Source organism: Salvelinus sp. IW2-2015, linkage group LG26, assembly GCF_002910315.2.
Source record: "Salvelinus sp. IW2-2015 linkage group LG26, ASM291031v2, whole genome shotgun sequence".
In the NCBI taxonomy this organism is placed as follows: domain Eukaryota; kingdom Metazoa; phylum Chordata; class Actinopteri; order Salmoniformes; family Salmonidae; genus Salvelinus; species Salvelinus sp. IW2-2015.
The window spans coordinates 38,891,124-38,906,601 of record NC_036866.1 but is presented as its reverse complement, the minus strand read 5'-3'; the positions used below and the strand labels follow the sequence as shown (position 1 = coordinate 38,906,601).

The window sequence follows — 15,478 nt, the reverse complement described above, 5'->3', positions numbered from 1 at the left end:
TTCCTGCTGCTCGAGGTCAAGACCAACACAGTTCCTCCCCCATATCTCCCTCACTGCAGACAGTGTCCTCTCCTCTCCCATCTGGGGTAGCTGGGCTGGGCCCGGGCTCACAGAGGGCTGTGTCATGGAGGTAGCTGGGGGAATGTAACACACCGCCGTAGGTGACAGGGGGGCTGGGGAAAAGTCACACACAGCTGTGGGGGAGGGGGCGCAGCCATGAGTCTCTGCTGCTTTAACTGCTGGAGTAAAGGGTTTGTTGGGTTGAGTGAATGTGACATTAGGGGGGGCCATGGTGACTGCCATCCCTCCCTGGAAGCTCAGTGTGCCCCCATTTAGGTCTAACTGGCAGCCTGTGCTCCTAAGAAAGTCCAAACCCAGTATACAAGGGTCCTGCACAGCCGCCAACCACACAGGATGACGCACAGACCTGCCCCTACTGTCAGAGTCATTATTCRCTTCCCTTTCATGGGTGCCAGCTCACCTGTGACTGTGCGGAGCTGCACAGTTGTYGGCTCACACTGAGTCCAACCTGGCACAATATCTGGCCATATCAGGGTTACTGTGGACCCAGTGTCCACCAGGGCAGAGCAGGGCACCCCCTCCACAGTGACATGGCAAAAGTCCCCAACACAGGTCCGGCCCACAACAACAACAGGCTCCATCCGCTTGCCCCAGATAGCAGGTTGATTGGCATGTCGGACCCCGTGAACACTGGTAAGTACAACACAACCCACTAATAGCCTACCACATAACACACCGCTGTCTGTGCGGGTCGCTACAATACTATAGCGAATTGGTTAGGTAAATAACGTTAAGTTAGCTCTTCTGATATTTTACCGTTTAAGTACACTTCATCACCTCACCCGGTCTCCGTGGTCAGGCTTCTCACCTACCTCTTCGTTATCGTTCAGGGGACACGCTGCTGTAAATTAACTGGTAAACTAGTTATTAGTCTTTGAGACACCCCAGTAAACTGCCTTTCCAGTCTTTCCAGAGCCTGTGCTGATGCTGTAACTAGCAAGTTGATTGTCTTTTCTCTTCAGTCGCGTGTTGCATTCTGTTATGTGAACGGTTGGCTGAGCCTTGGGACCAGCCAGCATTGCGCCAAACGCTCATCACTCGTTCGCATACAGCCAGTAGTCATCCAAAGCCCCCCCGGCATTCGGAGCCTCTTTACTGTGTTGCCTCGATGCTAGTGACAAGGACCGCTACTTCAATGTAGACGAGAAACAGGGTTTACGTGAAATGTTAGACACAGCTGGACAAGATGGAAACGGTCACAGTTACAGGGCGCACGGAGGAAGAGAGGCCACGAACAGACAGAGCTGAAACTTCACTGCTTGACATGTATGATGAAATCCTGGTTGAGACTTAACAAATGATCAACGAAACAGCAAGTAAGTGAAATTTCTTTTGATTATGTTTTACTGGTAATGGGGACATATGTAAATGCCAACAAAATAACTTTTTGGTGCGTCTCAACTATTTAATTCTACTAGAACCCTTAAAAGGCCGCTACAATATCTGCTATCTGTATCGGACCAAAGAATTGCATATCGGTGCATCCCTACTAATAAGTTAGATCGCTCTTTTCGTGTTTACAATGGGTCTGATCAGCATCACCGAAACGAATCAGCTGTAAACAAAACTGAAACACTGCATATTCATGCTAACTGACAAGTACCATACCACCAGCCTTGTCTAAAATGAGCCCACACACCTGGCCCACTGTTACTGCCCAGCTGCTACAGTAGCTACTGTATGACAAAACATTACTCCGCTAGCTACATCTGCTGAGAGTGAGGATTACCTTGATCAAGATGAAGTACTAACAACTTGTGGCATGAAATCTCATAAGCTTTAAAAATGAAATCGGAAATGATTTGTTCTTGTGAATCCAACACCGGACCCACAGATCAATCACCATCCATAAAATCATGACTGACATCACCTGCTGTTTACATACGCATGCATAGTAGACTATACGAGCTGATGAAAAGAAAGAAGTCATTATTATTATACATGGTCCACTTTATTTTATACGTTTCACTTGATAACACAAGGTCAGTCTCTCTACAGAAGGCCTGGCCAGGAAGCAGGTATGGTAGCAATAAGAAAATAAAGTAAATGACAACAGTTCAAAAGAGAAAAGGGGTGCAGAGCAGTCAGTTAGGGGGAAACACTGGCTGTGGAGAAGAGAGAAATGAGAAGGGAATGGTGGAGGAGAGTTCAGGGGCCAAGAGAGAGATATTTAACACTGTTCAACAACCATGACTTGAATTCAGGTGCGGTAGTATCCAGTTGTTTAGCTTTGTGGAACAAGAGTCGAAAGAACATGTCCATTGTACAGGTCTTTTGGGACAACTGTGGAATATGGGCCTGCCAAGTAACATCAAGCAGTTTAAATAGTGAGAACAAAGATGGTGTTCATTATTTTAAAAACTAAACATAACATGCAAGCGGTTTCCCCTGACCTAATTTCAAGCTTTGATTGTCCTCCAGTCAAAATAAGGTAGTGTCACTTCTTACAATAGGATTGGGTGGGGCTAAACAAATTGTCCATGCGTCTGGAGAAAGCAGGGTTAAATACAAATGTATGGGCTGTGTGTGTGTGTGTGTGCAACTCAACACTTCCAGCACCTGAACAAAAAAAAATACTGTTTAAAAAAGAAAAATCTGAATTGATGTCCTTTATTCCTACAGAACGTTCAATGGCTAAACAATTTATTAGCACAAGGGTGGCCCTAAACAAGAGATGAGCAGTCTTCATTCAGTTTGGTTCCTTTAAGTTACCGGTTGGGATGTTTTGCGTCGCCGTGTGTGGGCATGCGTGGGTGAAGGCTTGACGCAGTGCCCTGCCTCAGGGGTCAAAGATGGTCCCAATGCGTCACAGCACCAGCTTCCGGTCTGGGTGGTCAGCACGGCCTGAGCGCTGGTGGCGCACCTCRAGGTGTTTGCTCTGGACCCGGTCAAAGTGCTGCAGCAGGTCATTGTAGTCCATGTGGGTGTAGGCCAGATGCTTGGCGCCAACAGGCTTAGACTCAATGTACTTTGACTCATCCCTGCAACATAAAAACATGCTTCCAGATAAATTATAACAATGCATGGGGCACATCCGATGAGAAGTGTTAGGATGAATATTGTAATGGCCATGGGAATAGAATTCTGCACACTGTGGGCACACCACAATAACACAGTGTTTAGTTCTACTCACACTGTCCTCATAAGCTCTGGGTTAGGCACACAGCGCAGGCGGTGGGAGAGCAGCTGGAAGGCCTGGCTCTGGGGCAGCAGCATCAGCAGGCCGTACAGGGCCTTGATCAGGTATGGGTTGTTCTCCACATCCAGCAGTTGGAGACGCAAGTCTATAAAAACAAACAGTTGAGAGACCGGTTGGTTGGCTAGTGTGTATGTTTGTAGTGCGGTGCAATGTGTGGCTGAATCCCAAATCAGTACCTTCCCCTTCCCCCTCCATGCGCACATCTGCCATATGCACCAGTGTCCCAAAGCTGAGGGAGTGAAAATTGAGGGTGTAGGGGCTAATTACAAAATTGAGGGTGTAGGGGCTATCCGATAGCCACTCGGCCAAGCCAACAAGGCTGCAGGGCGAAGTGCTTTACCGATACACACAGCGATATGTTTGGAGAGGCGTGTTACGTCTGAGGCTTGACACGTAACAAATAATTTTGTGTTTTAACTGTTACTGAGGTTTATCTTGTAAAATGACAGAGGGAATTTGTTAATTTGAACTTCATGCTTGTTTTATTATTGAAATGTGGAACATGAATTGCATCATTCAAGTCACGAGTGTGTCCCAAAGATGAAGGGTTGATCCCCCTTGCAACTCTAAGTCGCCCTCAAAAGTTCCATCAGAAACACATGAAAACGGACGGCCATCCGTTTGAGTTGGTAGGGGTGAGTGGGTGGTTTGGGATCCACTGTGTGTGTTCTGATCCAATATTGAGCTGTGGGACTCACAGGTAAAGATGGGGCTCTCGATCAACTGTACCAGCTTGTCAACTTCCATGAGGAAGTCGACAGTCACCTCCAAATCACCGCTAAATGGCTAACATTAAGGAAATATGGTATGCCATAATATACCAATAGGCATACACTACGAGGTGCAACAATGCTGATATGCAAAATGTTTATCAAAGACAACCAGAAAGGATACAACTTCTGTATGAGGTCATAGGCATGGCGGTAGTTCTGGGTCAGGAAGCAGAGAGACACAGTGGCCACAGGGTTGTGACACCAGGAACGATACAGGCAGCAGAACAGGGCACAGCTCTCCTGCAGGGTGCGCCAAACACAGTTAACATGAGGATACACACAGCAGGGAAAACTGTACCTCATTGGGTCAACAGGGTTGGGTTCAATTCCATTACAATTCTGCCCGTTCAAGAAGTTAATTAAAATTCATGTTCAGTTCATTTTTCAAAATTCTTTCATTTTTTAAATTGGAAATTTCCTGAATTCAAATGGAATTGGTGGTCAGCCATACAGAGGAATCCCATTTCTCAGGCATTACCTGTGTGCGCAGGTCCTTGAGCTGGTTGCGCAGCTGAAAGAGCTCTGCGGAGGTGAGCAGGATGGTGTTTAGCGTCTGCACCATGGTGGATGCAAACTTCAGGTCCTCTTCCTTCAACAGGATGTCTGCCATGGAGTGGAATATGTTCTCTGCGTGCAGAAGCAGACACAGCTGCCTGGGGGGGATGAGTGCAAGGAGAGTGAGGTGATGGGTAACTGAAACTACAAACAATCCCAGAGGGGTGGAGTAGGTTGAAAAATAAACAAATCCATGGTCTCTTGAGAAACTTGGAGTTTCAGCAACAACAAAAAAAACACAGGAACCTGTGAGTCTAACCCAATGTCGCAGCTCGTTGATGCACATATGTCACTACCTGATAATGAAGGCTCCTCTGTTCTCCAGCAGCTTTCTCTCCAGGCAGAAGCGCTTCAGCAGGTTGATCATGAACTTGTAGAAGTAAGAGTTCATGCTGGGGGTGGAGGGCGACGAGTCGCCTATTTTGGAACCAGGGTTACAGGACATTAGGTGGGTGAGAATTAATGCTTAATGCATCATTTACTTTTATGCATTATACTACTGTTCCGGAGACATTTTCTACTCACCCACAACTGTCTGTGGGCCTGCCTTGGCCCCATCAGGAACCTGAAGCGCCAGTTTGTTGTCAGAATTATCACATGAGCCTGAGGAATCGGTCTGTCCTGCTGGGGATGACGCAATCTCAGCTAGAACCTCCAGGTCCTTAAGAATGACCTGGGTAATAGATGGGTTGAGGTTGGTTACTTTTGTAAAAACTTGTATTAAAAAGATAGTTCAGCCAAATTACAAATTGCTTACAGCGTAAGGAAACCAGTCTATGGACAAGGCAAGTCAGCAATCAATGCTTTGGTTGTTTACCTGGCCAATTGGATTTGCCACAAATGCTCAAAAGTAAGCAGTTGAAACAGTGGCCAAGTAAACAAAACCAAAAGCATGGATTGCTGTTCAACCTTGTCCATAGACTGCTTGGATTAAGTATACCTTTAACATTAGTGAGATACTGAACTGGGGGTGCATGTAGTACTCACCTCATCAGACTCATCTGAGAGTGTCTTCAGCAGCATGGGGAACAGACTGTCTGTGTGCCGGAACATCTACACGTCACAAAGGCACACAAATAGACACACACAGATCAGTGTGCTGATAGACACTGTAAAACACTCCAAAGAAAGGAGCAGCATTGGTAATACGACCCACTTTGCGAGGTGTCTTGATGTAGAGGTGGTACAGCCACTTGAGCACGGCGATGCGGGTCATCATGCCGGTGGAGGAGTCATGCAGGTGGCGGTCCAGCACCTGAACTATCCCATCAAGGTCAAGGGTCACCTGTGACCGGTCAGCACTGTCCAGGAGAGAGAAAACAGGTAAGAATGGAAGAACACAAGACAAAGTTATGGGAACACATACTCCAAAATATGTAACAGCAGATACTAAAAAGCCACAGAGGGAAACAGAAACAATACAGAGGAAGATCAAACACTGTAGAGGACTTTGAGGCATGGTCGGGTATAACAGAAAACAGTAGACCCACATAAATGAGACATAGGTGTCGGACTGCACGACAGATCTGGGCAATACAGCAGCTTAGCAAGTTAACTGCTCTAGACTCTAGAGGACACAATGCACAAGCTTTCAGATCTACAGCACATCTAGGCCAGCAGGAACTATGGGAAATCTGGAGTTTATCTACAGTGCATTCAGAAAGTATTCAGATCACTTGACTTTTTCCACATTTTGCTACATTACAGCCTTATTCTAAAATTGATGAAATAGTTATTTTCCCCCCATCAACCTACAGACAACACCCCATAATGACAAAGCAAAACTAGGTTTAGAAATGTTTGCACATTTATATAAAAATAATTAATTTTCAGACCCTGCAATCAGTACTTTGTTGAAGCACCTTTGACAGCGATTACAGCCTCAAGTCTTCTTGGGTATGACGCTACAAGCTTGGCACACCTGTATTTGGAGAGTTTCTCCCATTCTTCTCTGCAGATCCTCTGTCATCCTCTGTCACCTCTAAAGCTCTGTCAGGTTGGATGGAGTGCGTTGCTTCACAGCTATTTTCAGGTTTCTCCAGAGATGTTTGATTGGGTTCTGGCTGGGCTCTGGCTGAGCTGGGCCACTCATGGACATTCAGAGACTTGTCCAGAAGCCACTCCTACGTTGTCTTGTCTGTGCTTAGGGTCATTGTCCTGTTGGACAGTGAACCTTCGCCCCAGTCTGAGGTCCTGAGAGCTCTGGAGCAGGTTTTCATCAAGAATCTCTGTACTTTGCTCCGTTCATCTTTCCCTTGATCCTGACTAGTCTCCCTGTCCCTGCCACTGAATAACAAACCTCACAGGATGATGCTGCCACCACCAAGCTTCACCGTAGAGATGGTGTGAGGTTTCCTCCAGACGTGATGCTTGGCATTCAGGACAAAGAGTTCAATCTTGGTTTCATCAGAGCAGAGAATCGTGTTTCTCATGGTCAGAGTCCTTTAGGTGCCTTTTGACAAACTCCAAGTGGGCTGTCATGTGCCTTTTACTAAAGAGTGGCTTCCATCTGGCCACTACCATGAAGGCCTGATATCTGGAGTGCTGCAGAGATGGTTGTCCTTCTGGAAGGTTCTCCCATCTCCACAGAGGAACTCTGGAGCTCTGTCAGTGACCATCGGTTTCGTGGTCACCTCCCAGATCAAGGCCCTTTTCCCCCGATTGCCCAGTTTGGCCGGACGGAACGCTCTAGGAGGTGTCTTGGTGGTTCCAAACTTCTCCCATTTAAGAATGATGGAGGCCACTGTGTTCTTGGGTACCTTCAATGCTGCAGAAATATTTTGGTACCCTTCCCCAGATCTATGCCTTCGACACAATCCTGTCTCAGAGCTCTACGGATAATTCCTTCAACCTCATGGCTTGGTTTTTGCTCTGACATGCACTGTCAACTGTGGGACCTTATATAGACAAGTGTATGCCTTTCGAAATCATGTCCAATCAATTGAATTTACCACAGGTGGACTCCAATCAAGTTGTAGAATCATCTCAAGGATGATCAATGGAAACAGAATGCACCGGAGCTCAATTTCAGGTCTCATAGCAAAGGGTCTGAACACTTATTTAAATAAGAGACATATATACACACACATATATAGTTGAAGTAGGAAGTTTACATACACTTAGGTTGGAGTTATTAAAACTCGTTTTTCAACCACTCCACAAATTTCTTGTTAACAAACTATAGTTTTGGCAAGTCGGTTAGGACATCTACTTTATGCATAACACAAGTAATTTTTCCAACAATTGTTTACAGACATATTATTCCACTGTATCACAATTCCAGTGGGTCAGAAGTTTACATACACTATGTTGACTGTGCCTTTAAACAGCTTGGAAAAATCCAAAAAATTATGTCATGGCTTTAGAAGCTTCTGATAAATGATGTCAATTAGCGGTGTACCTGTAGATGTATTTCAAGGCCTACCTTCAAACTCGGTGCCTCTTTGCTTGACATCATGGGAAAATCAAAAGAAATCAGCCAAGACCTCAGAAAAAAAATTGTAGACCTCCACAAGTCTGGATCATCCTTGAGAGCAATTTCCAAACGCCTGAAGGTACCACGTTCATATGTACAAACAATAGTACGCAAGTATAAACACCATGGGACCACACAGCCGTCATACCGCTCAGGAAGGAGACGCGTTCTGTCTCCTAGAGATGAACGTAATTTGGTGCAAAAAGTGCAAATCAACACCAGCAAAAGACCTTGTGAAGATACTGGAGGAAACGGGTACAAAAGTATCTATATCCACAGTAAAACGAATCCTATATCGACATAACCTGAAAGGCCGCTCAGCAAGGAAGAAGCCACTGCTCCAAAACCGCAATAAAAAAGCCAGACTACGGTTTGCAATTGCACATGGGGACAAATATCGTACTTTTTGTAGAAATGTCTTCTGGTCTGATGAAACAAAAATAGAACTGTTAGGCCATAATGACCATTGCTATGTTTGAAGGAAAAAGGGGGAGGCTTGCAAGCCAAAGAACACCATCCCAACCGTGAAGCACGGGGGAGGCAGCATGTTGTGGGGGTGCTTTTCTGCAGCAGGGACTGGTGCACTTCACAAACTAGATGGCATCATGAGGGAGGAAAATTATGTGGATATATTGAAGCGACATCAGTCAAGAAGTTAAAGCCTGGTCCCAAATGCGTCTTTCAAATGGACAATGACCCCAAGCATACTTCCAAAGTTGTGGCAAAATGGCTTAAGGACAACAAGGTCAAGGTATTGGAGTGGCCATCACAAAGCCCTGACCTCAATCCTATAGAAAATGTGGGCAGAACTGAAAAAGCGTGTGCGAGCAAGGAGGCCTAGAAACCTGACTCAGTTACACCAGCTCTGTCAGGAGGAATGGGTCAAAATTCACCCAACTTATTGTGGGAAGCTTGTGGAAGGCTACCCAACACATTTGACCCAGGTTAAACAATTTAAAGGCAATGCTACCAAATATTAATTGAGTGTATGTAAACTTCTGACCCACTGGGAATGAGATGAAAGAAATAAAAGCTGAAATAAATCATTCTCTCTACTATTATTCTGACATTTCACATTCTTAAAATAAAGTGGTGATCCTAACTGACCTAAGACAGGGAATTGTTACTAGGATTAAATGTCAATGGTGAAAAACGGAGTTTAAATGCATTTGGCTAAATCTGTTTGCGCTTTGTCATTATGGGGTAGTGTGTGTAGATTTGAAAAATACTTAAAGGCTAATGTAACAAAATGTGGAGAAAGGGAAGGGGTCTGAATACTTTCCAAATGAACTGTGTGTGTCCGAACTGGCTCCATGTAAATGAATGAGCAAACATTTATCGTGACAGATCTTCCTCAGTTCCCAACGTTTATCTGAGCACAGACAAACATCTTCTAGCTTCTCTGCAGGTCTATTTGTTCATTCCAACAAATTTAACACCGGCGCTTTTCTCTAATCCCCCCCCCCCTTTCCAACCCTGCTGTGCCGTGGCATTCTTCTCTCCTTCAGAAACAGAGGGACCCTTTTCTTCACAGTTAAGCATTGGTGGTTCAGTGGTAGAATTCTCACGCTGCCAGGCCCGGCTTCGATTCCCGGCCAATGCATGCACAACCTTTTTGGAGCTTCTATACTGAACAAAAATATAAACGCAACATGTAGTGTTGGTGCCATTTTTCATGCACTGAAATAAAAGATCCAAGAAATGTTCCATACGCACAAATTCGTTTACATCCCTTTTAGTGAGCTTTTCTCTGTTGCCAAGATAATCCATCCAGGTGTACCCTGTGCTGGGGAAAATAAAAGGCTACTCTAAAATGTACAGTTTTGTCAACAATACAATGCCACAGATGTCTCAAGATGAAGGAGCGTGCAGTTGGCATGGTGACTGCAGGAATGTCCAACAGAGCTGTTGCCAGAGAATTGTTATGTTTCTCTACCATAAGCCGCCTCCGTCATTTTTAGAGAATTTGACAGCACGTCCAACCAGCCTCACAACCGCAGACAAATCACAATAGCTTGAAGATTTTGAGAATACATGGCACCAGTCATGAGGCATGGCACAAGCATGACATGTCGTCTCCATGCAAAACAGAGACGTCAGGTCTAGTTAAAAACAAGGCTTCACTGTAAGTAATCCAATAGCTCAGACAAACTGGTAGGATTGAGTGGCTCAAAGTAAAGTTGGCTACTGACTAGCATTACGATTCTACAAGTAGAAACGGCAGGTTCATCATGCAGCAGGTAGAGCTTTTGTTCAAGCAAGAGAAGGAAAGCCTCCCACTGTGATAAGTACCTATCTGCAGTGAGATTCTCAATGTGTTTCATGCATAATAAGGGTTGCAAGGAGCAGTACGTCACTAAAGGTTGTACTCAGGGCTTTGCTGTAATCTAAGCATTGTATGGAGTAGGACACCACATTTTGAGGTTGAATGGAGTATACCACTAATCTAAGGGTTATAATACAATAATATTCATCATAATAATTACAGTCAGGTCCATAATTATTGGCAACCTTGAGAAAAAAATAAAAAAGACTTGGGACATTTTATGATTACATAAATGCTCAGACAAAGATATTTGGTTTAACAAGTAGTAATAAATCTAAAAAAGATGGGGCAAAATTGTCACCATGATTTAATCCTCTAGCACCCTTCCCTTCTAAAATGTTTAATGAGATTGGAGAACACATTGGGAGGGATCTTAGACCATTCCTCCATACAGAATCTTTCCAGATCCTTGATATCCTTTGTCTGCTCTTATGGACTTCCCTCTTCAATTCAAAGCACAGGTTTTCAATAGGGTTCAAGTCCACAAGTGTCATCCTCCTGGCAGAGGCAACCAAGTTTTTGCCTAAAATGTCCTGATACGTGTTAAAGTTCATGATGTTGTTGACCTTAACAAGGGCCCCAGTACCAGTGAAAGTAAAATAACCAATAACAAAGATCATCATCATATTTTACCGCACGTATGAGGTACTTTCTGCACATGTGAACGACCAGTTCGATTCAGTCTTYTGTAGCAAAATAAGATGTAATATTTTTGCCCTCCCTTTTTTTTTAAAAAGTAGGTTCCTTTTCATGCAGTTAAAGCAATCATTTAAAGAATTAATGCAGCAAAATGGACAATCGGTATGAGTTACCATCGAGAGCATTCTTTTCACGAAAGGCTGTTCCCAATATGTATAAGAAAGTGAGGGGAGAAATTCCCCAAGAACTCGAGACATACCCAATTTCTCTCAACAGATATTTGGTCTAGCGTAAACATGACCCCATACATGAGCCTGACTGTTCACTACATATCCAGTGATTGGTCTCATGCCCCATTGTCTTGAGACAACCTATATGCCAGATAAACATACTGTGGACAACCTGAGTAAAGCTCTCCGGTCCGTGTTGGCAGAATGGGCATTGGATGAGAAGAAATTGTCCTGTAGCACAACTGACAACAGGGCAAACATTGTGGCCGCGGTGAGGCAGTTGGGTTGGCCATGGCTTAACTGCTTTGGACACAAACTACATTTGGCAGTCACAGAAGGTGTTGCAAGTCAGAAAAAAACACGCAACCCGGGCCTTCGACAACGTAGAAAATTGTAAAAATAAAGAAACCCTGGAATGAGTAGGTGTGTCCTGTATATGGAATTATGCCTATTGCATTCCAWAAATGTTTGGCTATTTAAATCAAATACAATTAGTCCTATTAATTGAATGGTGTGCACATTTCATTCTATTAATTTTAGGCTATTTAAATCAATTACAATGTTGGTCCTAGATTAATTTATTGTATAAATCAAATTATATGAAATGCAAGGGAATAAATATTTTTTATATTTTTATTCTGCAGGATTGCAAAACACATTGGGGGACCAAACAAAGAGTTTTGGAGCAGGTCCTGGCCATACGATGGGTATTGATTGACGATCGAGCCCACAAGCATTTAGATCAGTCATGGCAGGTCAATGTTCTGCAAACGGTCAATGCCACACTGAAGCCTGTGCCTGACTTCACTGATATCCTATCTGGGGAGAACTGTGTGACAGTGTCGTCAGTCAAGCCCATTTGACAACTTTTAACAGGACACACGCAACAACTCAGAGCTAACAAAAAATAAAAAGATGGGCAATGTATTGCAGGACAGTTAAGCTGCRCGTTGCCTATAACGGCTATTGTTTCAGTCCACTATCATAGGCTATAAGGTTTCGATTAAGAAACACCATGTTTCTTAAATCGAATGGGCAGAACATTTGTTTCAATTTTCACCTAAAATGACGTACCCAAATGTAACTGTCTGTAGCTCAGGACCTGAAGCAAGAATATGCATATTCTTGATACCATTTGAAAGGAAACACTTACYTTTGTGGAAATGTGAAATTAGTGTAGGAGAATAACACATTAGATCTGGTAAAATATATTTTTTTWATTTAAAAAAACATGCGTTTTTTTGCACCATCATCTTTGAAATGCAAGAGAAAGGCCATAACGCATTATTCCAGCCCAGGCGCAATGTAGATTTTGGCCACCAGATGGCAGCAATGTGCAATTGTTTTAGACTGATTTCTGTTCAAAATGTTGTATCAAGACTGCCCAAATATGCCTAATTAATACATGTAAGTTCATAACTGTGGACTCTCCTCAAACAATAGAATGGTATTCTTTCACTAATAGCTACTGTAAATTGGACAGTGCAGTTAGCTTAAATTCTTGTTAATCTTTCTGCCCATAGATGTCTATGTCCTGGGAAATTTTCTTGTTACTTACAACCTCATGCTAATCACAGCCTACATTAGCTCAACRGTCCCGCCGATCCTGTAGAGGCTTTGAGCGCAATAGTTTTATTTTCCGTTGTGCTTTACTTTTATTTACATAATTATAAGTATTTTTTATTCCTCACATGTGCTTTGGCTTTACATGTATTACTGTGTTATTATTCTTAATTTTTATTTTTTTATTTTTTACATGAACTTAATAACCAACCCCCTTTTAAACGAAAAAATATATGAAAATTCCTATTTGAAAGCCTAAGTAGCCTACAGTCGCAATGCTGATGTCACTATGCTGCTTTTTGTTGCCTTCAGTAAAAAAAAAAGACCATTAACAAAAAGTGTGTGTAAGCTTAAATTTTGGGCTCCCGAGTGGCGCAGCGGTCTAAGGCACTGCATCTCAGTGCAAGAGGCGTCACTACAGTCCCTGCTTCGAATCCAGGCTGTATCACATCCGGCCATGAATGGGAGTCCCATAGGGCGGTGCACAATTGGCCCAGCATCGTCCAGGTTTGGCAGTCATTGTAAATAATTATTTGTTCTTAACTGACTTGAATAGTTAAAGGTTAAAGAAATAAAAATATATAAATGGTGGTGTTTAGACTGCCCAGCTGATAATTGGCCATTTTAAATCGAAACAGGCAATTACACTGCGACAAATAGTGTATGCCTTTTTATCCATTTTTTACATCGATATAGTGGAATCATGTAGCCCATATGTTTTGATTTCATAAGACATTAAGGTTTGTATCATTGTTGCCAAATAACTCAATCATAAATATAACCGGTTTTAAATTATCACTTTTTAAGCTGAACACAATAATGGCTACATGTGCACACTAGCTCGGGAAAATGCAATTATATTCTTACAATAAAATCATAATATAAAATAATGGCACTTCATGTTTCATAGGAAAGACCTTCCTAGAATAAAAGGAGTCAGGTGAGGACATGTGCAAACAGATTGAGTACAGTAGTGTACTAAACAACCAAAGATTAAAAGGTTGGTTTATACTACATCTAACGACATGTCTGTACACAGTTGTCACAGTGAAATCATGAACATTCTATCGTCACCCGAGAGCAAACTTTTCGTTGTCGTTATGAAAAAGTATAAACACAAAAACAGGCTGCATGGCAACAGCAGCCTGGTGGTCCAAAGTAGTATAACTGGTGTATTTTAACACCAATTAACCAATCCATTTAAAAAATTATTTTTGTATATGTCAATCTAGCAAACCAGGCAACTAAAAGCAACTTCCTAAACAATGTTTTGGTTCATTAAGTTAGCTGGCTAGCCAGMTCAAATAAMGACCATATCATAGCTGACAACATTAACTTTAGCTCAAATCACATCTATTTATAAAACCRTTWTACATCAGCATATGTCAAAGTGATTATACAGAAACCAAACCTAAAACCCCAAACAGCAAGAAATGTAGAAGCTAATTTGTATTCATTCGAGGAAAATAAACTCCCAACAAGATCATTATTTAGAAGTTAGTGGCGCACTAATTACAGAAAAGAGCTTACAGCTGTGAGTGTGACGAAATAAAAGCAGGGCATTCTACCYGAGTATTTTAGAACTTGGACACTGTCTCGTTGGCCTAACATTATATCCTAATTTGAATTTGGTGCAAGTCATGTTCTTCACATTAGTCTCTGGTAAACACACACTATATCAAATAAAATCAAAATMTATCACATGCACAGGATACAGAAGGTGTAAACGGTACAGTGAAAGGGTTACTTGTGTAGTGGAGTCTTCGCTAGCTAGCTAAACAATTACCCATTATCCCAACTCATGTTACTACCGTGGATTAATCTGCAGGTAGGTGAAGCTAACCAATTAGGTTCAATGTTAGCTAGCATTGGGCTATAACTAGTAATGCAAATGGCTTTCTGAGATACGAACAATATTACTACACAGATCATACACGTAACGTTAGCGAGCCAGCCAGCTAACATTAGCTAGCTAACAGTACGCTTTAACTTCCAACGCTCGCTAGCTAGACTCTTCACCGTATACATGGATGAACGCTTCTCCCTCTGTCACGGATGCCATGGTTGCCCTTAGTTTGAAGATGTAATCCAGTTTGAAGATGTAATCCATTGTTTTTATACAACAGCCTTCTGTGTGTTCTCCCTCCGCATATTTGCAATCAAACGTCAGAATTTTCTCCATCTCCTTACATATCATACTCTGCTTCCACTGGGCATTCCACTGATTTCAAAACTCGGTCCTCCAGAAAGTGGAGATTTGTAACACTTACAGTTCTTCGTGATATCTTTCAAAAAGGCATCATTAGAAAGGTTTACCTACACATACTGAGCAGCTAATGTTAGACAGAAGCATGCTACTTGGSACATGAAAGTTCACGTTCCAGAAGGCATTTGCCAAAAAACGCATTGATACCTCTCCTGTGACGTGCGACATACGCCTAGTTTCCTTAAGTCACATATGCTACTGTTTTTCAACACCAAACCCACCACTGGTGTGCATGGTCAAAAAGTTCATGTCATCTGACTTAATAATGTCCCACATTTTTTAAGCATACAATATAGCCCAGTATTTGTATAATTTATTTTGTACAGCATTTTGATTCATTTTTATCAAGGGTGCCAATAATTATGGACCTG

At 42.8% G+C, this 15,478-nt stretch overlaps 1 protein-coding gene across 1 annotated transcript in view; it reads right to left on the bottom strand.

Moving 5' to 3' along the window:
• Positions 1-2,737: 2,737 nt before the first annotated feature.
• Positions 2,738-15,478, bottom strand: part of vac14 (vac14 homolog (S. cerevisiae)) — a 28,032-nt gene continuing 15,291 nt past the window's right edge. The window contains exons 11-19 of the mRNA XM_023971575.2: positions 5,765-5,909; positions 5,596-5,661; positions 5,134-5,281; positions 4,905-5,025; positions 4,532-4,706; positions 4,175-4,293; positions 3,979-4,058; positions 3,215-3,365; positions 2,738-3,062 (exon numbers count right to left, since the gene is read on the bottom strand). Coding sequence (XP_023827343.1) covers positions 2,888-3,062; positions 3,215-3,365; positions 3,979-4,058; positions 4,175-4,293; positions 4,532-4,706; positions 4,905-5,025; positions 5,134-5,281; positions 5,596-5,661; positions 5,765-5,909 — 1,180 coding nt within the window. The 3' untranslated portion in view covers positions 2,738-2,887. The remainder of the gene's footprint in view (positions 3,063-3,214; positions 3,366-3,978; positions 4,059-4,174; positions 4,294-4,531; positions 4,707-4,904; positions 5,026-5,133; positions 5,282-5,595; positions 5,662-5,764; positions 5,910-15,478) is intronic.